A 27,365-nucleotide genomic window follows, 5' to 3' on the forward strand; every position below is an offset into this window, starting at 1 on the left:
CCCTAAACTACCACTCATCTTTCTGTGTCTATATATTTGCTTAGTCTGGACATTTCATACTAAGAGAATCTTAGTCTTTTCACACTTAGCATAATGTCAAGGTTTATCCATTTTGTAGCATGAATCAGTACAGTACTTCATTTCTCTTTATGACTGAATAATATTTTACTGTATGGATATTTAAACCACGTTTCTCTACCTGTTCATCAGCTGATGGACAAACATTTGACTTGTTTCCACTTTGGGGCTATTACAAACAATGCTTTAGCCACATAATGCACTAGTTTTTGTTTGAACATCTGTTTTTCAGCTTTCTTGGGTATACATCTAGGAGTATAATTGCTGAGTCATGTGGTAATTCTGTTTAACTTTTTTTTTAAGTTTATTTATTTATTGGGCGCGGGGTGTGGGGAGCATGGAAGGAGCAGGAGTGAGGGAGAGAGAGAATCCCAAGCAGGCTCTGCACTGTCAGTGCAGAGCTTGACACGGGGCTTGAACCCAAAAAGTGTGACCTGAACTGAAAACCAAGAGTCAGATGCTTAACCAACTGGGCCACAGAGGCACCCCAATTCTGTTTAATTAAAAAAAAAATTTTTTTTTTTACATTTACTTATTTTTGATAGAGACAGAGCACAAGTGGGGGAGGGGCAGAGAGAGAAGGAGACGCAGAATCCAATGCAGGCTCCAGGCTCCGAGCTGTCAGCACAGTGCCCAATGTGGAGCTAGAACTCACAAACCGCAGATCATGACCTGAGCCGAAGTCAGACGCTTAACCGAGCCACCCAGGTGCCCCATTTCTGCTTAATTTTTTGAGGAAAAGCTAAGCTGTTTTACAAAGTGGCTGTATCATCTTGCACTGCCACCACCAACACATGCTCCATTATTCTACATACTTACTGGAACTTGCAACTGTCCATTGTTTAAAAAATTTAGCCACTAAAATAGGTATTTCACTTTGGCTTTAATTTGCATTTTCTTCATGATGTTGGGCATCATTTCATGTGACTATTGGCCATATGTGTATTTATTTGGAGAAATACTGAAGCCTTTGTCCATTTTTATTTTTTTAATTTTTTTAAACTTTTATTTATTTTTGAGAGACAGAGTATGAGCAGGGAAGGGGCAGAGAGAGAGGGAGACACAGAATCTGAAGCAGGCTCCGCTCCAGGCTCTCAGCACAGAGACCCACACGGGGCTCGAACTCACAAACTGAGAGATCATGACCTGAGCAGAAGTCGGATGCTCAACCGACTGAGCCACCCAGGGGCCCCTGGCCTTTGCCCATTTTTAAATTGGGTTATTTTTGTTTAGTTGCACACGTTTCCTTCTAAAATAAGTTAAAAATATATATCTAAAGAAAAATATTAAGTAAACAAAAGTGCAATTAGACAAAAGTAGTGAAGGCAATATATAACGCAGGGACTAGTTTGAACAACACTGACTCAGATCTGATGAGGAAGAATTCTGGAGTGTCACCATCAGGTTCAAAACCCAGTTCTGCTTCTAACGTGCTGTGCCTGGAACTTTCAGCAAGGTATGTAACCTCTTTCAGACTCAGATTTTCCGATTTTAAACCTGGGATTTTCCGTGCCACTTCAAAAAGCTGTTGGAACAATGAAATGACGAGGTGAAGCCCTGCGGAGTGTTTGGCATGGCTAAAGCACGCTATAAATGTTAGCTACTATGATGACAGGCCACGAAGTCTGGGGCTCTCCAAGTTTGGTTTGTAGAAGATTCTGCCCCCAACTGCAACAGCTACTAACCCACCTGCCCGGCGTCAGCGCGCACAGACCTTCAGGCGCGTGTTGCTCTCTCCACGACTGTCGCCAGGGCCCGTCCCTAGCTCAGAGCTTCTGGGACGGCGCCCCCTGACTTCCGTTTCCGGGGGAGTCCAGGCGGCTTCCGGCGGCGTGACCTGGGCGCGCTGGGCTGGCGGGTTGCCGCATCAGGAAGGGTCTGCGCTGGCTACCGGTAACCGGGCGGCTGGTGGGAGTGGCCGGGTGTGGCGCTGGCGACCTTCGGGAGGGAGGGGTGACCTTTGTCTTGCGACCCGAGCCGGCACCGAGCTGGACTTCAGCCCGATCCTATTGTGGATCCCTTTTTGTCCTCTGCTAGGCCTTCACCCGCACGCGTGGGAGTCCGGAGATGTGGGTTTTATTCCAGCCAGCGTCACTGATCGGCTCTCTCTGACCTTGGGCGGGATATGTCCTTTCGTGGGCTTCAGCTGCTTTAATTAGAAGATGGAAGTTGTATTCACAGGGATTATGAGCTCCTTAAGGGCCGGAACTGACTTTTATTAGTGTATATACATTGTTGCTTGTCCCGGCACAGAACTGTACAGTGTGGGTACTCTGTGCCTACTTAAGTTGTTTTGGGTCACGAAGCCTTTGAGAATCTGATGAGAGCTCTTGATCCCCACCTCCCACCTCTTTAAATCCCGCCCCCCAGCCCCCCCCTCTTTGCTCAGATACAGGATATTGGCTTACTGTTTCAGATATTTCATATACTGTTTCTGCCCGTGGATCCCAGAGCTTGGCCTGTGGTAGGCATTCAAACATTTGCAGTCCATTAGATCCTAGATGTTCAGTTAATCATTTTTAAACGCATGAGTCCCTGTCCACTTCGTAGGAGAAAGATAGATATCCTAATAGCAAGTTTTAGTCATGGGTCTGGCAGTATGTTCTTGTCCCTTACATCTCCCAACAACTCTAGGAGAGAGGTATTATTTAATTCCCATTTTGCAGATGAGGAAATTGAAGCATAGAAGAGTAAACTTGTTTTAGGCCATTCACCCTGTGAATGGTGAGAGCGTGAATTCAGACCCATGTCTGCAGTTCCACAGGCGCATATTCTGAACTGCCAGCTGAAAAAGGACTAGATTTGGAACTATCTTTGAATGTGCTCTAGCAGCCTTTGTTTGGGAATTAAGCTGGCTGTTAATACAGATGATCGCAAACCAAACATTGCATGCTATGGAAATACTCCTATTCCTCTGTCTCCTTTTCTTCCTCAGCATATTGCTTGTTTAGTAATATCACAGTTTACATCTTACCCTCTGTGCCCATGTTCTTCATTCCTTTTATCTTCAGTGAATATTGATTCAGGCATGTTGAATGAATATGGCGGTAACAGTTGTGTGGCCTTGTTCTTCCAGCCCTCCAAAGCAGGTGTTTTTATTTATAGATGAACTATGAGGTGATACTGTTTAGGCGCTATCTTTTTTTCTTTTCTGTACTGCTTTTAAAGGGACTGTATTAGGAATCTTGGAAGCACTGCCAACATGTCTGATGTTCAAGAAGCCACTAACCAACTTCTGGATGTGAACCTTCATGGGAACCAGAGGTCTATACAAGTGACAGAAAGTGCTCCCAGAAGTGAGTCTGAGCACCTCCAAGTCACTATTGGAGCCACTGTACCTACCGGTTTTGAGCAAACAGCTGCAGATGAAGTGAGAGAGAAATTGGGGTCATCGTGCAAAATCAGCAAAGACCGGGGCAAGATATATTTTGACATTTCAGTGGAAAGTCTGGCTCAGGTTTGAATGAAGCAATATTAAAAATAGTTTTCTGAAAGGGTCATTTTATGATTATTTTCTGATTTACAGACCCCTCTTGAATCTTTTTTGCTTTTCTTTACTCTGCCTCAAATCTGGTTATTTTAAAGTATTACTGCATTTTCTATTTGGTACTGATTTGTGAATTTGACTAGTAGATTTGCTATATTTTTAGAAGTGATCTTAATATTTCCTGAGGATGAATTTCACCAGAAAGAATCCTTTGTGACTTTTGAAGAAATTCTGAATATCTGCCAAACATCTTTGAATTTATTTACTTCGGCATTTAGCTGAAGTGTAGACTTTGGTGGTGAAGTGTATAAGGAGAGATTTTTCTTTTAATCTGTGTGAAAGAAATACTTGCTCAAAAGTAATTAGGAATCATTGAAATGGAGAAGTGAAGGTCAGCAAACTGCCATTCCACTAGAATAAAAGCTAACCAGTATTTCATAACCATATAAGCATCATGAGAGCAGGAATTTTCTGAGTTTTTGTTTTGGCTGAAATCTCCCATGCTCTTAGTGTCTGGCATGTAGTAGAAATCCAGTAAATATTTGTGGGATGGATGGGAAGCGGATATTTTCCACCCAGTATCTTAGTACATAATCTTAGCAGCTTTGAGAAGATAGGTGCTATTATTATCCTTATTAATCGTTAGGCTTAGGGATAAGTAATTGGCCCAGGGTCACTCAGTTAGTAATCACAGCTGGAGCTCAAGCCCTGTGCTCTTAACCACTGCACAGGATACAGTATACCGTAGGGAGCCATGAGAGAAATATACAGTAAAGCCCCACTTGACTGTCTTCATCTTTCCTTTCTCCCCTAAACCTGTGTTTCCCAGGTAACATTTTAAAGCTATCCTTCCATCTTCCTTTTTCCTTTTCTGTAGGAGTATAGAAGCTAATGGGGAACCCAAAACATGGGAGACTGGGGAGATGAGAAAAGTTAAAATACAAATTATAGGTATTACCTATTTTAAAATCTTTGTATTTAATTTTTGTATTTAAATTTGTAAAATGTTTATTTTTCAGAGAGAGAGAGAGTGTGTGTGCACGCGAGCACGAGTGGGGGAGGAGCAGAGAGAGAGGGAGACACAGAATCTGAAGTAGGCTGTAGGCACTGAGCTTCAGCACAGATCCCCTTGCAGGGCTTGAATCCACAAACCGCGAGATCTTGACCAGAGCCCAAGTTGGATGCTTAACTGACTGAGCCACCAAGGCGCTCCCCTTCCCCATTTTTTTATTTAAATATTGATAGTTTGTGTGATTCAAAAGCTTTCTCATAAATTTGTTTCTAACATTTTTTTCCCTCCCCCAGGTTCATTGTCTGAGATCAGTTGATAACTTATTTGTGGTTGTTAAGGAGTTTAAAGATTACCAGTTCAAAGAAACAAAGGTGAGTTTTCCCACAGTAGCTGACTTTCAGTCTCTCCCCAAAGAGATTATTTCCACTTTTTGCATTCTAACATTTAGCATTACTACTGCTTTTATAATCTAGAATCCTGGGAGGCTTTTATAATAAAATTCAGAGATTGGTGGACAGTCCATCTCAAAAGTTGTTTTGAAAAAATCAATATTGTGGGTAGTGGACACAATGAGTGGAAAGGGTCAAAAGGTACAAATTTATACCATGTAAAATTACATGGAGATGTAATGTAGAGCATTGACTATATTATATACATAGCATGTATAGCAATGACTATAGCTAAAGATACTGTGTTGCATATTTGCAAGTTGCTAAGAGAGTAGATCTTAAAAGTTCTCATCACGGGGCGCCTGGGTGGCGCAGTCGGTTAAGCGTCCGACTTCGGCCAGGTCACGATCTCACGGTCAGTGAGTTCGAGCCCCGCGTCGGGCTCTGGGCTGACAGCTCGGAGCCTGGAGCCTGCTTCCGGTTCTGTGTCTCCCTCTCTCTCTGACCCTCCCCCGTTCATGCTCTGTCTCTCTCTGTCCCAAAAATAAAAAAAAAAAAAAAAAAAAAAAAGTTCTCATCATAAAAACCATTTTAGAACTATGTGTGGTTACAGATATGAACTAGACATTGGTTGGTGATCCTTTCACAATATATACAAATATTGAATCATGTTGTATACCTGAAACTAAAATAATGTTATATGTTACTCTTCTTTTTTAAAAAGATGAGAGAATAACAAAAAAACAAGTAAGTGAAAGTCAATATAGAAAAACATCAAAGTGTATAAGAAATAAAATAAGTTGTGTGACTTTCTTACCAAAAGATACATACCTTAGATTAGCTTTACTGACATACATGCTTTTAGAGTAGAATTGCTTCCAGGCTATGAATCAAAGATTAAGTGATTGAGTCGTCTACAAATAACACTTTCTCTCACAGTTCTTTCTTTTGTAGAACTGTTACCTTCTCTAACATCATATTTTGAAATATAGCTAATATGTAAATACTCCTTTACTTGTTAAGGCAACAGCTTTGTCTCCAACTTGTATTTAGCATCTGATTTCTAAATATTGATATGCTGCCTAAGTTGAAGTTTGAAAAAGAGATTTCAGTAAGGTCTTAGTATTTTTCCACATTGTTTTTTAGTCAGGTTTCCAGAGTCAGATGCTTGAAAACTTTTCTATCAGTTTTATTGCTTATATTAGAAACACTGTGTCTTTTAAATCCATGATATACTGCCTGATTCTCTGATTTTTATTTATTGGCAACAGATTGATTTCTGAAGCATTATTCAATAACCAATCAAAGTGATGTGAACCCACAGCCTAGAAAAAATAAAAACAGACCTAAAAGATTTCCAACTGAAAATAGATTAAAATTTTATTAAGAATATAACTTTCGGGGCGCCTGGGTGGCGCAGTCGGTTAAGCGTCCGACTTCAGCCAGGTCACGATCTCGCGGTCCGTGAGTTCGAGCCCTGCGTCAGGCTCTGGGCTGATGGCTCAGAGCCTGGAGCCTGTTTCCGATTCTGTGTCTCCCTCTCTCTCTGCCCCTCCCCCGTTCATGCTCTGTCTCTCTCTGTCCCAAAAATAAATAAACGTTGAAACAAAAATTAAAAAAAAAAAAAAAAAGAATATAACTTTCAGCACTAGTAGTATAATCTTGCAGACTTCTGATAATCATTGTCAACTGAATCATGTCTATGAAACTAGACATAACAGGCAGCTGCTGAAAATTTTTGCTGCTTAGTATTTGGAAATTTTAATAGCTAATTCTATACATGAGTAAATGCTAACAGGCATTTTTAAAAACTATTAAATATTAAAAACCCTGTAAAGTTTCACTTTAAATTCTTGCCTTTACAGCATTATTAATATTTTTGTATTACTTTGTGCAGTTTGATCTCTAATTGGAGGTGAATTTGATACTATGTAATGGTTCTATATGAGCCAGCTTTGCAGAGTAGCCTTGTAAGTTAACTGCCAGAAGAGGTTGCTGATAAAGTCCCAAAAGAAGAGCAGCAAGGATTAAAGTAGATTTTCAGAATTATGCAAGGGCATATGTGTGACCATGAAAAATGATTTAGCCTTTCACTTTGAGGACTTATTTGCACCATGCCCCAGTAAAAGCTTGTTTTTAAATATTTGCTTCTTGGGACGCCTGGGTGCCAGCATCCCACCCTGGTCATGATCCCAGGGTCGTGGGATTGAGCCCTACTTCGGGCTCTGTGCTGAGTGTGAAAAGCCTGGTTGGGATTCTCTCTCTCCCTCTGCCCCTCTCCCCTACTTTTTCTCTTTCTCTTTCTCTAAAAAAACAAAGCCAAAAGACTTTAAAAAGTAAGTAAATAAGGATTTGCTTCTTGCTTTTTGTTGACTGTCATTTTCGCTGTAGCATTATACTTTCCCATGTCTTATAAAAAGCCTTGATTAGCATCCTGATAGGTCCTTTCCTTTTTAAGTATTCAGATAATATCATGAATTGATTAACCTGTTTAAACAAAACAAAAAGCTAACATTTGTACTTTATATGTTTTTTTTTTAAGCTAGGTAATTTAGGGGAAATTGTAAAGACCAAAAAGGATACGCAGTGGAAATGTTTGTTCCTATATCTCCACACAATGCAGTTCCCTCCCTGGAGGCAAGAATCATTCCCAATTTCTTGGATATTCTTCTAGACATATTTTATAAATATGTGCATTTTATTTACTTACGCAAATGAAAACATACCATACATACTGTTCTGTGCTGTGCTTTTTCTCCTATATCTTGAAGAGCATGCCAATATCATCACTAGATTTCACTACATCTTAATTTAATCACCCCTATTTAGGACATCAGGTTTTTTCAGACTGTTGCTACTATGGTGGTTGAACAAATACCTTCTGTACATCCTTGCGTGTATTTAATCTGAGGGTCATTTTTCTTTCTTTAAGTTCCATTTATTTAATCTCTGCACATGTGGGGCTTGAACTCATGACCCCAAACCAAGAGTTGCACACTCTTCTGACTAAGCCAGCCAGGCACTACCTGTAGGGTCATTTTTCTCATTAATAAGATAGTTTAATCCTCCCCTCCTTCCTTTTCCCCCTGAAGTTTTATTATTCATCTTAGTGTTGATCTGTATGCTTTAATTTCTATCCTTTAATCTCTTTTAATTTTTTTTTTATCTTTATTTTTGAGACAGAGAGAGCGTGAGCAGGGAGGGGCAGAGAGAGAGGGAGACAGAATCTGAAGCAGGCTCCAGATTCCGAGCTGACGGCACAGAGCCCGATGCGGGGCTTGAACTCATGAACAGTGAGATCATGACCTGAGCCAAAGTCAGACGCTTAACTGACTGAGCCACCCAGGCACCCCATACCCTTTAATCTCTTGGTGGAGGAGGATATCAGCATCTCCTCTTTCCTTTCGCCTCCAGCTACCTTCCAGTTTGTAATATTTAAGTGTTGTCTGTAGTCATAATCCCAGTTTTCTTTTTATCACTTGAATGGCAGTAGTTCAGAAATGATTGTTTTTCACCTTTATATTTGATGAATAGTTTAAGTATAAAATTTGAGTCATGCTTTTCTTCCTGAAAAATACCGTAGGCTGTGTTCATTTTCTTCTAGTGTTAAATGTTGCCATGAAAAATTTTTGAAGCTATCTTGATATTTTTCCCCCTTACTTGTTGCTTTTTTGATACTTTTGCTTCATGCCCAGATTTTACTTTTAATCTCTGAAGTCTTATAAATTCACCAGGATATGTCTCATGATAATTCCTTGTCAAGACATGTCAGTCTATAGAGAAGTTCACATCCACATACATTTCTTGAAAGTTTTCTTGAGTTACTATTTTTTTATTAAGCTCTACACCCAATATGGAGCTGGAACTCGTGATCCTGAGATCAAGAGTCACATGCTCCACCCACTGAGCCAGACAGGTGACCCTAAAATACTTTTTGTTTCATTATGTCAGATCCTTTTCAGAGATAAACCAGTTGTACATATGCAGGGTCTCCTGACTTTGTTTCATATTTTATCATTTTCTTTGTATACTTTTTGCTTATTTCCATTGTATTTGTTTTACTTTTCTCTACATTACTTACTGTGTTTTCATCAGTGTCTTTTATATGTGGTGCTTTCCATATGGTCTTCATTTTGCGGTGGTTTTTTTTTTTTTTATTCCACTTATTCTTTGACATCTGTGAGCTCCTGTTTCATCTTTTTATGGTGGCTTACCTCATCTCCTTTCCACTGTTATATCTCCGCTTGGAGCTCTTATTTTACAAAGGTATTTCCTCATTACATTTTTTATTTTGTTTTATCACAGTTTTTGAGGTTTTTTTGTTACTTATTTTTGAGAGAGAGGGAGAGAACAAGCATGGGTGGGGGAGGGGCAGAGGGAGTAAATCCCAAGCAGGCTCTGCACTGACTGCCTGCGCTCAAACCCACAAACTGTGAGATCATGACCCAAGCTGAAATCAGGAGTCGGAGGCTTAACCGACTGAGCCACCCAGACGCCCCATTGGTCAAAGTTTTCAACTGCTCTGTGGCATCTTTCTGGTCCCTGTTTTTGTCTGCTCCCTTTGTTTTTCTGTTTCTTTCCTCCTTTGTCCTTTCTTATGTTCATATAAGTGCTGTGCTGATAACTTTTGATGATTGGTCATCTGTGAATGAGGAAGTTCCTCTTGGACCTGCTATTGTTAGGAGGTTCTTCTGGGAGAAGCCAGGAACTGTTCCAGGCCAGCAAGAAATTCCCCTGCTTCACTGTGAAGTTCCTTCTTGGTTGTAGATGAATGAGTTCTCTCTTCCTTCCTTATTTAAATTTTTTTCCCACCCCTGCCGTCTCCCCTTCCTTCTTTTTTTTTAAACAGCATTATTGAGGTATAATTTCCATACTATTGCATAAGTTCTTTTAACCATTACGTCTCTCTAGCCTGAAGGGATCAGCAGCTCCAGGGTTATTTACAGTGTAGAACATCTCTCCCCAGCTCTACCTCATTGACACTGTTTCCAGCAAATAGATCATGTCTGTAAGATTCCTTGTTCAGCTTCCATTTCTCTCCCGTTTATTCTTGTTACAGATGAAGTTCAAGGAAGCTCCTTCTGTCAGTATATATACTTGCCCTGCTATTCCAAAGGAGAGTTTATTTATTTTTTTTTTTATTAAATTTTTTTTTTTAATGTTTATTTATTTTGGGGACAGAGAGAGACAGAGCATGAATGGGGGAGGGGCAGAGAGAGAGGGAGACACAGAATCGGAAGCAGGCTCCAGGCTCTGAGCCATCAGCCCAGAGCCTGACGCGGGGCTCGAACTCACGGACCGCGAGATCGTGACCCGAGCTGAAGTCGGACGCTTAACCGACTGAGCCACCCAGGCGCCCCAGGAGAGTTTATTTTGCTACCTCTTTGTAGACTTCTCTGACCTTTGTCTGAGACCTTTGTCTGGTGTCTTCCTATACCTCTGTTTGGCCTTCACTGCACTTGGGAATCTTATGTTAGAATTGTTATATTATGGTTCAAGGTTATAGGTATCATATAGATTCTACTTTATCTATAGATAAAGTTGGTGGGGCACCCCAGTGGCTCAGTTGGATGAGTGTCTGACTTCGAGTCAGGACATGATCTCAGGGTTCCTGAGTTTGAGCCCCGCATAGGGCTCTCTGCTGTTAGCACAGAGACTGCTTCGGATCCTCTGTCCCCCTCTCTCTCGCCCCTCCCCCACTCATGTTTTCTCTCCCTCTCTCTCTCTCAAAAATAAACATTAAAAAAACTTAAAAAGATAAAGTTGGTATTTCTGTTGTTGGTGGTGTTTAGAATGGTGTCTAGAGAAAGAAAGGGGCTATACTAGTGTTCTCCATTATATTAAATCTCCAAGACCTGTAGATGCCTTTTATGGGGAAATAATTTGTATATAGAATTGAATTTGCCAAACCTGGAATTTACCATTATTTCATCAGGTTTCAAGAAGTATGAAAGCCTTCACTCACCTCATCCCCATTTCAAGTCTCAGTTCCATCAGTGAACACTGACCTCTTTCTAACTTGATGTTCAGTACCATTTTTGGATATACCAGCACTCTGCAATAGAACTTTCTGATGGGAATGTTTTAGGTCTACTGTCCAGCACTAACCACTAGCCATTAGTGTGTGAAATGTGGCTAATGTGATTGAGAAACTCAGTTGGTTTTTTTTTTTTTTAAGTAACCTCTAAGCTCAACGTACAGCTTGAACTCATGACTCATGACTCATGTGATCGTCACATGCCCTACCAACTGAGCCAGCCAGGTGCCCCTGAGCTTTTAATTTTAAATCATTTTAATCTCAATAGCTACATGTGGCTAATGGCTGCTGTATTGGATGGCATGGCTCTGCACCACACATTTTAACATTTTATCACATATTATCCAGCAGCTGTTTATTGAAAACCATTAGTGTGCCATGCGCTGTTGTAGGTATGTGGCTTATAGAAGTAGTCAAGACAGGTAAGGTCCTTTCCACCCTCTTCTGGGAGAAGCTTTGATAGCGAACAAAACATAAATCTGGTAACTTAAGATAATGCTTAGCTCTGTAAAGAGAATGGGAAGAGAATGACTTGAGAGGACTGCTTTATGAAGAGCAGGTCTCTCAGAAGATATGCCTTTTAAATTACTATTAATAATGACTAGGCGAGGGGCGCCTGGGTGGCTTAGTCGGTTAACCATCTGACTTCAGGTCATGATCTCACAGTTCGTGGGTTCGAGCCCCATGTTGGGTTCTGTGCTGACAGTTTGGAGCCTGAAGCCTGCTTCGGATTCTGTGTCTCTCTCTCTCTCTCTCTGCCTCCCCTGCTTATCCTCTATCTTTCTCAAAAAGAAATAAATGTTACACAAAATAATGACAAGGGAGCCAGCAGTACAGAGACCATGTGAAGCAATTATCTTCTAAGTAGAGGTAAAAAGAACAGTCCTGAGGTGATGTAAGAGAAATAGGCAGAGGTCAGATTATATTAGGCTTTTTTTTTTTAATTTTTTTTAACATTTATTTATTTTTGAGACAGAGAGAGACAGAGCATGAACGGGGGAGGGTTAGAGAGAGGGAGACACAGAATCCGAAACAGGCTCCAGGCTCTGAGCTGTCAGCACAGAGCCTGATGCGGGGCTCGAACTCACAGACTGTGAGATCATGACCTGAGCTGAAGTCGGATGCTTAACCGACTGAGCCACCCAGGCGCCCCTATATTGGGCTTTTTAAGGAATTTAGATTTTTTTATGTGCAGTGAGAAGCTGTTGAGGGACTTTAAGGAAGGGAGGGGCATGATCAGATTTACATTTTAAAAAGATGATTCTAGGGGTGCCTGGATGGCTCAATTAAGTGTCCAACTTCGGCTCAGGTCATGATTTCATGGTTCATGAGTTCGAGCCCCATGTCGGGCCCTGGGCTGACAGCTCGGAACTCAGAACCTGAAGCCTGCTTTGGATTCTGTGACTGTCCCTCTCTTTGCCCCCCCCTGCTCACGCTCTCTTTCTCTTTCTCTCTCAAAAATAATATAAACGTTAAAAATATATATAAAAAGATGATTCTAGACATTATTTAGAAATTGGATAGATAGGTTTTTAACTGCTTAAGGTTGTTTTTACTTTTTTTTGTGGTTTTTTTTTTTTTTTTTTGCTTTGTTGTCCCTTTTAAAAACTATTGCTCTTTAAAAGAGTATTTTTTTTTCAACGTTTATTTATTTTTGGGACAGAGAGAGACAGATCATGAACGGGGGAGGGGCAGAGAGAGAGGGAGACACAGAATCGGAAACAGGCTCCAGGCTCCGAGCCATCAGCCCAGAGCCTGACGCGGGGCTCGAACTCACGGACCGCGAGATCATGACCTGGCTGAAGTCGGACGTTTAACTGACTGCGCCACCCAGGCGCCCCAAAAGAGTATTACTTTTAAAAGTAGTGTGGGGGCGCCTGGGTGGCTCAGTCAGTTGAGCGTCCGACTTCGGCTCAGGTCGTGATCTCGCAATTTGTGAGTTGGAGCCCCGCACTGGGCTCTGTGCTGACAGCTCGGAGCCTGGAGCCTGCATTGGATTCTGTGTCTCCTTCTCTCTCTGCCCCTCCCCCACTTGTGCTCTCTCTCTGTCAATTAAAAAAAAAAAAAAAAGTAGTGTGTTTACACAGCACAAAATTAAGAAGGAGGTCAGTCAGTGAGAGGTAAGTTGCCCTCCTTCCCCTGTCTTTACCCACCCACTTCTCCCATCCAGAGGTAATCGTTAATACTTTCTGACTGCTTACATTTTAATCTTGAAGCCCAACCTCTGATCTCCTATTCTATCTTGTATTATGTATTAGTGGCTTAATTTGTGTATCTTAATTTTCAATGAGATTTTAATTTCCTTAATTGTAGGCATTACCTATTTCCTCTTTTGTTCTGCACTCCTACCACCTCCAGCATCTATAGGCTGAGTAGAGATTTGTTCAATGAAAGTGGTGAGAAGTGCATGGATTTCATCATTCTCTGTCTTTCACAGGAAGAAGTTTTAAAGGATTTTGAAGAGTTGGCTGGGAAGCTTCCATGGTCAGAACCTTTAAAAGTATGGAATGTTAACACCAGTTTCAAGAAAAAAAAAACAAAGCGCAAAAAGATAAATCAGAATTCAAGTAAAGAGAAGATTGATAATGGACAAGGAGATAAAGCAGATGAGAGGGATGATAAGAAAGGATTCACCAACAAAACCTTAGATTCCCGTATCTTAGACTATTACGAAAATCCAGCCATTAAAGAAGAGATATCAACATTAGTAGGGGATGATTTGGCATCTTGCAAAGATGAGACTGATGAAGGCTCAAAAGAAGAAACTCCTGAGGTGCTGAAGTTTAGAGTCACGTGCAACAGGGCAGGAGAAAAACACTGCTTTTCCTCAAATGAGGCTGCAAGAGATTTTGGGGGTGGTGTTCAAGATTATTTTAAGTGGAAGGCTGACATGACCAACTTTGACGTGGAGGTATGTGCCCCTGATTGTGATGATTCGAGAAGGCCATCACAGACACATAGCATTTTCAGACTAACCACTTTTATGGGCAGTTAAATTGCGACCACATAGCTAACAGGGTGTGGTTAATAAGAGCATGGGCAGACATCTTGATTCAGATTTAGAATCTACAACTGCATAACTTTGGACAAGATACTGTTTCTGAGCCTCTGTTTCAAAGGGAGCCAGTAATAGTATATACCTGTAAGTGTGTCCTGAAAGTTAAATGAGATAATACATTTTAGGTTTTTGGTGCAGTACCTGGTATATAGTAAGTGCTCAGTAGATAGATGGGAGTTATTAAGACTTGAGTTTTCTCATCTAGTACTTTTTACGTTATATGGACTTTCAGATTGTAAAATCCAACCAGAATTAAAACAGTTACTTTGTTTTTACATGTCTTGGTTGTAGAGTTTTACTACTGAAAAGAAGTGGAGTACGTTTTTAAAGCAAACCCCAGCCTCTTACAAGGAGGTTGAGCGTCATTGCTCATTCTCATCCACAGCCAGCTCTTTATTAAATACTGCTAGATTGATACACTCACATGCCTCTTTTAGCATACTTACTCTTGATTCACATGTGGGCCATGCTTAGTAGCCTTTACAATCTCTGACAGTTCAAAAGGCCTCTAGCAGCCAACACTTTTTCCAAGAAGTCATTTTCTGTTGCTTTTGGGAAACTTGAATCTAGGCAAGTAACTTACTCTCTCTGTACGCTTTCCTTGCATATCAAATCAGAAGAATAATTCCCCATTCCTTTTTATCGTGTAATAGATGTTATAAGAATGACTAGGCTATTAGGACAGTAATGTTGAAAAGTTAGCAGCAGGGATGGGGGGTGCAGTGCTCAGAGCACAGATTCTGAAGCTGCACTGCCTGGGTTCAAATCCCAACTTAAATGCTGTAAGACTTGGGGCAAGTAAGAGGACCTCTTTGTGCCTCAATTTCCTCATCTTTAAAAGGAAGATAATAATAATACCTGGCTCACGTGAAACTAATGTCACATTGTGTGTAAACTATACTTTAATATAGTTTACAATATAGTTTACAATGTCAATAAAAAAATAAATAAATTGGGGCACCTGGGTGGCGCAGTCGGTTAAGCGTCCGACTTCAGCCAGGTCACGATCTCGCAGTCCGTGAGTTCAAGCCCCGCGTCAGGCTCTGGGCGGATGGCTCGGAGCCTGGAGCCTGTTTCCGATTCTGTGTCTCCCTCTCTCTCTGCCCCTCCCCCGTTCATGCTCTGTCTCTCTCTGTCCCCAAAATAAATAAAAACGTTGAAAAAAAAAAAATTAAAAAAAAATAAATTAATTAATTAAAAAATTAATTTAAATAAAACAATTTAAATAAATTTTATTAATTTTAATTTAAATTAATTAAAATAAATTTTAAAAATAAATTAAAAAAAATACCTAGCATGGGGGAGCCCTACATGGTTCAGTCAGTTGAGCGTTTGACTCTTGATCTCAGCTCAGGTCATAATCTCACGGTTCATGGGTTTGAGCCCCACATTGGGCTCCATGCTTGCAGTGCAGAGACTCCTTAGGATTCTCTCTCTCTGGCGCTCCCCTGTTTGCTCACTCTCTCTTCTGTCTCCAAATAAATCAATAAAAACTTACGGGTGCCTGGGTGGCTCAGTTGGTTAAACGACCGACTTTGGCTCAGGTCACGATCTCACAGTTTGTGAGTTCGAGCCCCACGTCGGGTTCTGTGCTGACAGCTCAGAGCCTGGAGCCTGCTTCAGATTCTGTGTCTCCCTCTCTCTCTCCCCTCCCCTGCTCACACTATGTCTCTCTGTCTCTCAATAATAAATAAATGTTAAAGGAAAAAAAAATTTTTTTAAATAAAAACTTAAAAAATACGTATTAAAAAAATATATGGTTTGGAGAGTGTGAATCTGAAATGAGGTAATGCATGTAAAGTGTATAGTACAGTGTTTTGCACATAGGAAGTGATAGATAAGTGCCTATGCTGCTGCTATTGTTAAGATCATGTTGGGGCGCCTGGGTGGCTCAGTTGGTTAAGCGTCCAACTTCGTCTCAGGTCGTGATCTCATGGTTTGTGAGTTCAAGCCCCGCGTTGGGCTCTGTGCTGACAGTTCGGAGCCTGGAGCCTACTTCAGATTCTGTGTCTCCCTCTCACTCTGCCCCTTCCCTGCTCATGCTCTGTCTCTCTCAATAATAAACGTTAAAAAAAAAAAATTAAGAGAAAAGATCATGTTACGTGGAAGACTGGAGAACATTTTCTTGTTACTTGAATATATTTCACTGTGTGTTAGAAAAACAATAGGATAAAATAGTCACAGGCATGATTAAGTCATTTAAAAAAACAAAACAGGGGCGCCTGGGTGGCGCAGTCGGTTAAGCGTCCGACTTCAGCCAGGTCACGATCTCGCGGTCCGTGAGTTCGAGCCCCGCGTCGGGCTCTGGGCTGATGGCTCAGAGCCTGGAGCCTGTTTCCAATTCTGTGTCTCCCTCTCTCTCTGCCCCTCCCCCGTTCATGCTCTGTCTCTCTCTGTCCCAAAAATAAAATAAAAAAAAAAAAGTTGAAAAAAAAAAAATTAAAAAAAAAAATTAAAAAAAAAACAAAACAATAGGTGATAAAGCAAATGTGACACGTTGTTAACAGTTGGTTAATCTAAGTGAAGAGTACATTTTATTTAAGAGTTCATTGTGCAAGTATTCTAGTAGTATTTCTGTATGTTTGAACTTTTTCAAAAAGTTAAAATGAATGTTAAGCCATAAACCTTCAAAATATGTTGGTATTGTAAAAATCCAGGGACTATCTGGTTATAGCTAACTTATAACGAATGAAAAAAAGATACTCTTTCTTTTTAATATGTATTTATTTATTTTGGAGAGAGCGTGCGCAAGCAGGGGAGGGCAGAGAGACAGAGAGGGAGACACAGAATCTGAAGCAGGCTCCAGGCTCTAAGCTGTCAGCACAGAACCCAATGCAGGGCTCTAACTCACAAACTGTGAGATCATGATCTGAGCCAAAGTTGGACGCTTAACCGACTAAGCCACGTAGGTGCCCCAAAAATTAAAATAGATTTAAAAATTTGAAAGTGGTATAGACTAGATTATTTCATTTATATTAAGTTCAAAAAGAAGAAAACTAATTTGTGGTGGTAGTAGATTTTTATTTTTCTTAAAGGTTTTATTTTTAAGCAATCTCTACACCCAGTGTGGGGTTCAAACTCACAACCCTACGATCAAGAGTTGCATGCTCTAGCAACTGAACCAGTCAGGCGCCCCTATTTTATTCTGTCTTTTATTATAGGTTCTTTTGAACATCCATGATAATGAAATTGTTGTGGGCATTGCATTGACAGAAGAGAGTCTCCATCGAAGAAATATCACACATTTTGGACCTACAACTCTGAGATCTACTCTTGCCTACGGGATGCTCAGGTAAGAGAATGGGTTTGCCATCTAGATTAAAGTGACATCTTGGTTTGAATTTTCCCTTTAAAACACTTCAATTTTTTGTGAAGTACTGTGTTGGATTTTGGTGGGTAAACAACAGGATAAAAAGGTAATAGTCTCTTTCTTTCTCTTATATCCCATGTTGATTCCTTGTGGTCCTGAAAATATCATTTAACTACTGTCTCAGCTTTGTTTTTAAATGTTTATTTTGAGAGAGTGAGAATGTGCGACCCACACGTGCACGTGGGTAGGGGAGGGGCAGAGAGAAAGGGAGAGACAGAATCCCAAGCAGGCTCCATAGTCAATACATGGAGCCCTACTATGTGGGGCTCAGTCTCACCACCATGAGATCATGACTTGAGTTGAAATCAAGAGTTGGACACTCAACCAACCAAGCCACCCAGGCCCTCTTAATTTTCTTGTTTTTGTTTTGTTTTGTTTTTAAGTTTATTTATTTACTCACAGAAAATGTGAGCAGGGGAGGGGCAGAGAGAGAGCAGGAGAGAGAATCACAAGCAGGCCCAGAGCCTGGACAAGAGCTGTGATTCAAGAGCTGTGAAATCATGACCTGAGCCGAAGTTGGACACTCAACCGACTGAGCCACGCAGGCACCCCTATATGTAATTTTTTTTAAGCTCTAGGATATAGAGTCAGCCTATAATTACAAATTGATTTTTAAAATGAATATTGATTGGTGTTACTTTATGCTAACATAATAGGTCCTTGATCTTACAGCTTCAGGAATAGTCTGTGTGAAAGTCTCAGCTATTGATTGAAGTCTTTTTATATAAGCTATTTTCTTTCCTATAGGCTCTGTGCTCCTCAACCTACTGATATAATAGTTGATCCGATGTGTGGAACAGGGGCAATACCAATAGAGGTAATAACTTTTCTTTACCTTTTAGATAAGCATGTGATATATCAAGTGTTCTGGAACTAATGGGCAAATTATGAAATCACCAGCATGGGGTCAGTGGACCTAAAAATGTTAAAAGAAAATTTAAAAAAATAAAAAATAAAGAATTATAGTAGTAAAGCTCGAATTTTTGTGTGAAGGATATAACCACCTATTACAACTAGCTAGGGACTGATAGATTATAAGTGATGGTTACTCCGTGGATTGTAGCAGAGGCTGATAATTACAAACTGGTGAGTCCCTTTTCTATAAAAGACAAGTTGGTAGACTTGAAAAGAAAAGATATTGAAGGCATAAGCAATAAACTGGAGGAAGGTGTTTCATCTCTATAAAGTGAGATTATGCTTCTTAACCCACTTAGGTTCTTAGAGGGAGTAAATATAGTTGTAAAACAGAAACCTATGCATGTTTTTTAGATTTTTTACGAAGTCTAACAAGGTCACACATCAAATGCTCTTAAATAGTTTTCAAAATTACTGATACTGAGAGGATTCAAAAACTGTAAAGCAAGGGATAGAAAGGCATTTTCTAAGTGGAGAATATTTAACAAGAGACTGAGTCTCCTTGAATCAGTATTATCTATACTTTTACAAATAATTTGGAAGAGGGTACTTCTGTTTAAAATTACTTAAAGTTATGAATCATGGTATGTTCTTACATACAGTATACTTAAAGCCAGCGGGAATATACTGAAGAAGATACACACATTCTGTGAGTGGGCAGAATCTGGACAGTCCAAAGCAGCCACAAAGGGAAAAATAATCTAAACTACAGTTAGAAAATGACATGTTTCATCTGGGAGTTGAAATTCCAGAAGGAAATCTTTAATAGTCTAAAAGACTACTATTTTCTGGTAGTGTGAGCTAGAGAAATTGACTCTCGCTAAAGAAATGCACACAGAGAAAACTCAGTTGCTGTGAAGAAAAATTCTGGGAACAAAGCAAAGTGTTATTCTCTAGCATTAAACCATGACGTGTCTATGTCTGAAATAGCATGGAAAGTCACAAAATGTCAAGAAATATACCACAGAGCTAGAGAGAGTCCAGAAGAGCCCCCCCTCCAGCTGAAAAAGATTAAAAAAAGATTGAGGCATTTCTACCTAAGAGTAGACATGAGGATGTCAATATTGAAAAAACGAAGCTGATATATAATCAGAATGAATGAAGTATGAAAGGAATTGACAGGGTATGTATACAGAATTGTTCACCATAGTATAAAATAGCTGATCTAGAGTACTCTTTAAAACTTTGCAAGTTCTATAAAATTCATCTCTTTCAAAAGAAGCTGAAAATCTAAACACGTTTAGACCAAAAAAATGAGTGTTGGGGAATCACAATCATCTGAAAGGCTTTCATCAAATTCTGAGGGTCCTTCTACATCACCCTCAAGTGTGTGGGCAAAAGAAAAGGTGATGAAGCCTTGTGTCCGTGGATATGGGTTGTTACTCTTTACAAAAGAAGAGTAATGAGATGTAAGATTGGTATTTATGATCTGTTCACATGTTTTTGACTTAACATTACAAAATCCTTTCAGGGATGTGGTGGTTGTCATTCAGAGGCCTGTGCCGTGGTTATTACATTTTATTTTGAAATTTTCAAATATTCTAATATATCAGATTCTATAAAATTCTGTGATCACAAAGGGTATAGGTTGGTCACTTTAATTTGGTTACATTTTCAAACCGTGTTTGTATTTTAGGTCTGTAATGCCTACTATGTGCCAGACATTGCTGGCTGAGGGATTGAATAAAATACGAGACTTGTCCTTAGGGAGATTCCTTGAGAAGCAGACAAGTACAGACATAATTAAAAAGAAGTACAGTGGCAGAGTATGTACAAAATGCTTTGGGGTGGGGAGGCAAATGAGAGGCAGCTTGGAGAGTTGGGGTTGATGTGAGAGGGCATGACATTTGAACTAGGTCTTGAAAGATAGGTAGGAATTCAGCAAGTGAGAAAGAACAGAAGGCCTTTTTAAGCAAGGGGAATAGCAAAGTTCACAACATGCAGTGTTCTGTCACTTAAGAAAAGCATTGGGTTATTGGTTTGATTGTCTAGTTTATTGACATTCAGTTGAAATTATTTTCCCTTTAATCATTTTTGGGTTTTTTTTTTTTTTACAGTTTGCTACTTTGGTTTTAATATATACTATTGTCTTTTAGGGGGCTACTGAATGGTCTAACTGTTATCATATTGCTGGTGATAATAATCCGTTGGCTGTGAATAGAGCAGCAAATAACATCTCATCTTTATTGACCAAGAGCCAAATTAAAGAAGGGTAAAAATTTAATTTAAAAGATTTTGTACCATTTCTTAGGCTTACATAATCACTTTTCTTACCGACTTTATGAATTAATATCCCCAGTGCATGGTCATGGTGACATCCTCATAACCAAAATGAATACTGTGAGATTCCATTAAATTTTAAAACCATTTATTGAGGGGCGCCTGGGTGGCTCAGTCGGTTAAGCGTCCGACGTCGGCTCAGGTCATGATCTCACGGTCTGTGAGTTCGAGCCCCGCGTCGGGCTCTGTGCTGACCGCTCGGAGCCTGGAGCCTGTTTCAGATTCTGTGTCTCCCTCTCTCTCTGACCCTCCCCCGTTCATGCTCTGTCTCTCTCTGTCTCAAAAATAAATAAACGTTAAAATTAAAAAAAAAAAAAAAGTTTATTGAAAATAACTTAGAACATTTTTTTTTATTTAACTATAATTTCCCCACCCTAATGCAACTATGTTTATTTCTGTCTTCTCTTTCCTTATTCATGTATCTTTTTTCCCAAATAGTGGAAGAATATTGTGTTGACTTATTTCAGTTTTTACAAATTTTCAAACACTTTGAATATCTTTATATAGTCTGTTTTTAATAACTGCATAGTATTTCATTGTGTAGAAATACTACAGTCCATTTAGCCTTTCCTCTATTATTTGGCACTTTAAAGCAGTCTCAGAATTAGAAGAAACCTGAAAGCCATTTCCACAGTACCTGAGTGTTCTGTAGGAGATCCTGCCAGTGGCCTTCCAGTCCGTGTAACCATCTGTAATGACTTTCTCTGGAGGCTGTCAGTTTGGTCTTTGCACAGCTTTGAGTGCTAGTCGTATCTTTTAGTGAACTGAATTTCTTTCTGTACCTTCTATAGACTTTTTGTAGTTCCACTGGGATCCATAAAGAAAAATCTTATCTCTGGGTCACACAGTGATTGACATCAGATATTTGAAGAGTTACTAAAACTCCCCTTCTTCCTGTCCCACTCCAAATCCACTCTTCTGCAAGCAAAATAGTCCAAGGCCCTTCTCCAACTGTATCCTTTTGATATCTGTGCACTGGAAGTCCATTGGCCTTTGGGAAATTTTGGTTTTTATCTGAGCTGTATGTTGTTACTGTATCTTAAGCCCTGGCTCACTACTCCAGATTATATTCAGAGCCACCACCTGTGCCAGCCTCTCACTATCCTTTTAGTTTGGGCCATCTATGGGAAGAATTGGTTGAAATGCCACTTGGTTTTCTATTTATCATCAGAGGCCTCATCATAAAATTGTTTCTCTCGTCTCCTCTGCTGGTGCCCTTCACTTTCTTATAAAGTGGCAAGAATAGGTAGTGAGTGATCAGCAGATTTGTTCAAACATACAGATGCTCCACATTCTGAATACACGGCCCAGGGACATCATTATACCAAACCTAAAAACAGCTGCCTCCTTAATGTGAGGTTTCTGTTTGTAAGTGAAATCAGGGGTTTTAAAATACATATAGTCACTTGATGTAGATATTACTTACACATATTTATTCATGTATTATACCATGTATTTATTATACATGGTATGCCTCATATTGTTTTATGTCTGTCAGTTATCCTCTTCTTTGCTATTTTTTCCCCCTTTTAGATTAGAATCATCAGTGCTTCGTTTAGTTCTTTCATATACTGTTCTGTGAGTTTATGCCTAATGCTTTTCATTCCTATTTCGTGTTGAGGTTTTTTAAATTTGTTACCTAAAAGCTTAAGTTACAGGCTATCAATGTTGTTGACCATATCCTATAGATTTTGATAATTCTCTATTTTTCTTTTTAAATTCCTGGTTGTGTACTTGTCTCTCTGATCTAGTTGTTTAGGGCAGTGCTTTTCAAACTTGAATGTTGCACATGAGTCACCTGGGGATCCTGTTAACTACAGGTCCTGATTTAGTAGGTTTTGCATGGGACCTGGGAGTTTGCGTTTCCTAGCAAGCTTATGGGTAATACTGATGCTGCTGGGCTGTGGTCCTACTTTAAATAGCAAGGGTTTAGATCATTTTTTTATACATAAGTAGTTGAAAGGTTTTAATTCATTTTTACATTTGTTTTATTGTGATGAGTTTCTATGGTACATTTTGTTTCATGTTTATCGAAATTTTCTTAGGGCTTAGTAGTCACCAGTTTTTTTTGAAATGTGATAAATATTTTTAAGCAAATTATTTCTTTTGTGTTTTCTGAATATTTTACCTTAATTGCTTTTCAGGCCCTCTGTACCTTTTTTGTCTATTCTACCTGTACTATTTGTATCAGTCTATCTAGATTTTTAATATTGTTTTCCTCATTTCTTATTTTGTTGCAGTTATTCGTGCCTGTGATTATAAGACTCATTTTTTTTTTTAATTCATTCATTTATTTTAAGGGAGACAGCAAGCAAGTGGGGGAGGGGCGGGGAGAGAAAATCCCAAACATGGCTTAGATTCACAAACCTTGAGATCATCATGACTTGAGCTGAAATCAAGGGTCAGACGCTTAACCGACTGAACCATCCAGGCGCCCTAATACTGATATTTTCGTTATCTGTGCTTTTTTTTCTCCCCATTATGGAGTGAGTGCCTTTATTGTACATTTTAAGTTCTTCACTAACTCTGAATATAATAATTCATTTCTACTCATAATCCTTGAGTTGCTTTTAATTCTTAGCCTGTGCATTACTGTCTTTTGTGTTTTTTCATACCAATGGCTTTGACTTAATGAGAATTTATTTCATTTACTATAGTCCTTATCTTCTGTCATCTGTTTTTTTCAGCCTTTTTCTTTGCCTTATTTTTTTATAGTAGAATACATGTTCTTTAATTTTCAAACAAGTATCTCTGTATCTACTAATTTTACATATCTGTTTCTTTAGGTCTCCTGTTATTACTACCGAGACTTACCAAACTATAGAGGTGTCATCTCATAATCTTATTCCTGTGTGCATCGATGTTTTACATTCTCAGTTATATGATTTACTGCCTCATTACTGTTGCCATCTTTACAGTTCTTTGTGTTGCAATCTTGTTTACCCCTTTAGTTTTTCTTAAATTGTAGATGAAACCAGACATCTTTTGAAAACCAATCTTAACTGCTTTTTAGATCATCATTAGATTTTGTCATCATAAAAGTTTTATCACATGACTGTATGCGTTCTTCCGACATTCTGCTTTGAAATTTTTGTTTATGTTTGTCACTATCATTTTAGTAGCATTTTCTACTTTATATCAGTCTCTTCAGAAATGTTTTTAGATTTCATACTTCAGAGTAAGCATCTTTCCTTTGTCCCCATAGCAAAGTGTCCTGGGGCTTGCCCATAGATGCTGTTCAGTGGGATATCTGCAATCTGCCATTGAGAACCGGTTCTGTGGACATTATTGTAACAGACATGCCATTTGGAAAAAGGTGGGACTTGGCTTTTAAAAGATTAGTTTTACCTTCACTTGTTAAACTAGTACTGAATTTGTCTTCTAAATCTGTTCATTTCTTTGAACTTATTCTATTCACTTAAGAATTATGAAATGATAAAACAAATTATATGATAGATTCACCCAATTTGTTTCTTCTGAGAACTCATGAAGTAACTACATTTTGATCTGTCACAGGTTAATCCACTTCCTGGCCCATTGTTGAATTACAGGATACTATACAAAGGTTGAGGAAAACTTCGTTCTATTTCTCAGGATAAATGTTTTCTCATCATTGGTTTGGTTTAGATGTTTATTTTACTCATTAAGAGAACTACTAGAGGTGTCAAAAAAATTTTGTAGCCAGTTCATCTGATTCATTATTTCTAAGCAGTTTACTAAATCTGATCACTCATTTCATTGGCATATACAAGTGAAGCTGTGGCTTCTAAAGGACAACTGTTTTGGCTTGAGAATTTTCTTACTGTAATGAGTTTTTCACTTCTCATTTCATGTAGTCCTAGTTGTTTATCTGTTAAGTGTTTGATTCACTGGACCTTCTTTTATAGGATGGGCTCCAAAAAGAGAAACTGGAACCTTTATCCAGCTTGCCTACGGGAGATGAGCCGCGTCTGTAGACCAGGGACAGGCCGAGCTGTGCTACTTACTCAGGACAAGAAATGCTTTACCAAGGTGCTGTAAATTAGCCCCGGAACTCACCCTGTGGCAGCTGTAGGATCTTTTAATTTAAACTTAGGGATATTAGTTTGAGTAGGATTTGTTTGCTCTTCCCCCCCAGTTTCTTGCAACAAGACCTCTGGTTGGTCTATAAGCAGACTTTCCGCTAATTACTTCTGTGCTTTTTGTGTATACACAGGCATTATCCGGAATGGGACATGTTTGGCGGAAGGTGCATACAGTCTGGGTGAACATAGGGGGTCTTCATGCAGCAGTTTATCTTCTGAAACGTACACCTCAAGCTTTTGTTCATCCTGTAGAACAAAATGGGGAAAGAACTCCTTGGTGATGCAAAGAATAGAGATGGTTTATGGTATTTGTGCCTCTTGACACTGGGAATGTCAGCATGTAGTATTTGGTTTGAGAGAAAAATAGCGTTAATAAAATTGCAGATTAAATTGGTCGAAAGCTCTTCACCTTAATTAGCAAAAGGAATTGAAAGTCTTAAGCAGAGCTTTGGAGCTTTTTTGAAGGAGTAGCTAGGCAATTACTACTGAAAATGCTTTCAAGATCCAAAGGCTACTAAAATGCTCCGGGATTTGAGTTTCGAGTATTTCTTTTCAGGCTTCATAGCAGTTCCTATTTTCCATTGTAGCAGGTAAAAAGCTACCCTGGCTTAATGGAAAAGAAAAGAACATAATCAGAACATTTTGGGCCACACTGCATTGCCTATGCAGCTTTGCTCTTTAGTTTTTTGAGTTGGCTTTACCTCACCTTTAAAAAAATGAAGCATTTACATTTTGTGAAATAGTGTTGGCCCCATGACAAGATGAAATCTCACAAGACCAACTGGAAAGTTTACCATCTGCCTTACAAATTAAAATATGCATGTTATTGAAATCAATACATGAAAATAGAGGACTAGGACTGATTAAAGGAATGGCAGATATTTTAGCAGATGTTAGCAGTATAGGACATTGCTGTTGTAAACAGCAAATACACTGATGGGACCAACAAGCCAAACTTAATTTTTCTATCAGCACAGAAAGTCACACATTAACCTGCCAAAAGTATTTTTGTTTTTAAAATGACTGCAGACACACTGATGTATCTTTGAATTAAAAACTTTATGAGAATTCTATTTTCTCTTGGATCTGTATTCATATTTAGCTGTTTTTCCGGTTGCAGCAAACTGAGACAGTAGAAAATAAAAAGAACATTAAGTCCTTGTGACAGTGGTGCTTGCCTGGGACAAAGAGTGGTTGGGTACATGTGGGATTCTTTATAGTATTCAGAGTTTATTTGGGAGTTTCTGGCTGCATTCAGCCTAGATTTTCAGTGTCCTGTTAGTAATATATTAGTACTACTCATTCCCTTCTTAAATAGCTCATGTTCAGACACAGCACTTCTTTCTTTTGAAAGAGTTCACACTAGCAGCATAGCCAACAGCCCTAGTAGTCTGGTTTCTCTCTGATCTACTACACCATACTTCAGAATGAATTAGAAATGAGACATTTATAAGGGGTGTGTATCCTAGACTGGAGTTTTTACTATCAGAATGCACAGTTACACTATTTTGAGTTCAACATAAAACAATCTTTCACATCTAATACACCATTTTAATGTCTGTTGGTCAGTAATCTGCAGAACTGGGAAAGTACAAGGGCCATATCTCTTGTCACCACTGTTTACCATGTGCCTGACATAGTACCTACCAGCGTGGGCATAGTTGCTAATAAACAAATATTTTTGCATGTTGGCCTAATTTTTAATTGTAACAAACTTGGGTTTGAGCCATCATAGCTTTAGTTCTATGAAATACCACTGTAAAAACATGACAAGACTAATTTTAAGATGATGCACATATGCAGTGTACACTCTCTACCACTTTGCTATCTTCCTCCCATTAGGTTTTTTAATATGGTGACAGAACAGGAAATGGGCTGAAGACTGAAGAACTGGGATGGAGCTATACATGATGCAATCACCAAGTAGTTATGTGACCTTGAACCAGGCCTCCTGTACCATGGGAATGTGAAAAGGGAAGGGAATCTGAACACAAAATGACTTAAGTTATGAACCAGACATTCTGTTATTGTAAGAGTCCATAAACTTGAGGGAAACAAAAAATAAAAGATTTCATAAGTTTAATGGAAGTATGACGGTTATCTCCTAAGGACTGACAATGTCTAGGGCTAGAAAGAGAAACATTTGTTGAAATGTTCCTTTTAAAATAGTAGGAAGACTTTCAGGAAACTGCCAAAACTGTAGGTTCTGGTATATCCATGTTAGATATGGCTCAGGTCTCCACTGCATGGGCCCAAAGCTGAAGATTGAAAAAACAGTATTTTTAAAAGGTCTGTAAAATACCAACAAGTCCAGTAAAGCTTAGGAGTGTTTAATATTAGTGAGTTAAGCATAAAGATAGATATCCTTATTTTCAACACAGCTTTTCCCAAGTTTAGGTGAGGTGTTTTGTGGGAATTTCAGGAGATATGGTGAAAGTTTTGTACCTTGGTACATTTCTTTTCTTTTTTTTTAAAGCTCAGAGGAAACAGGTCTCTCCACCAAATTTTAAGAATGTACATACAGGGCACCTAGGTGGCTCAGTTGGTTGAGCGTCCAACTTGACTTCAGCTCAGGTCATGATCCTATGGTCATGGGATCCAACCTCCACATGAGCATAGAGCTGGGTTAAGATTCTCTCTAGTGTCCAACTTCAGCTCAAGTCATGATCTCATGG

General features: G+C 39.2%; 1 protein-coding gene across 1 annotated transcript; it reads left to right on the plus strand.

Annotated features, from left to right (window-relative positions):
* Positions 1-1,913: 1,913 nt before the first annotated feature.
* Positions 1,914-26,773, plus strand: THUMPD3 (THUMP domain containing 3). The gene is made up of 10 exons (XM_047096002.1): positions 1,914-1,971; positions 3,247-3,535; positions 4,871-4,948; positions 13,441-13,914; positions 17,223-17,353; positions 18,179-18,248; positions 20,443-20,558; positions 23,832-23,942; positions 24,514-24,637; positions 24,822-26,773. Exons 2-10 carry the CDS (start codon positions 3,281-3,283, stop codon positions 24,969-24,971), a joined length of 1,509 nt encoding a protein of 502 aa, XP_046951958.1. The 5' UTR covers positions 1,914-1,971; positions 3,247-3,280; the 3' UTR covers positions 24,972-26,773.
* The last annotated feature ends 592 nt before the right edge of the window (positions 26,774-27,365 follow it).

This window comes from Lynx rufus, unplaced genomic scaffold (assembly GCF_022079265.1).
Source record: "Lynx rufus isolate CCGP_SWC_20201006 ecotype Redwood Valley unplaced genomic scaffold, mLynRuf1.p SCAF_4, whole genome shotgun sequence".
NCBI classification, from domain to species: Eukaryota; Metazoa; Chordata; class Mammalia; order Carnivora; family Felidae; genus Lynx; species Lynx rufus.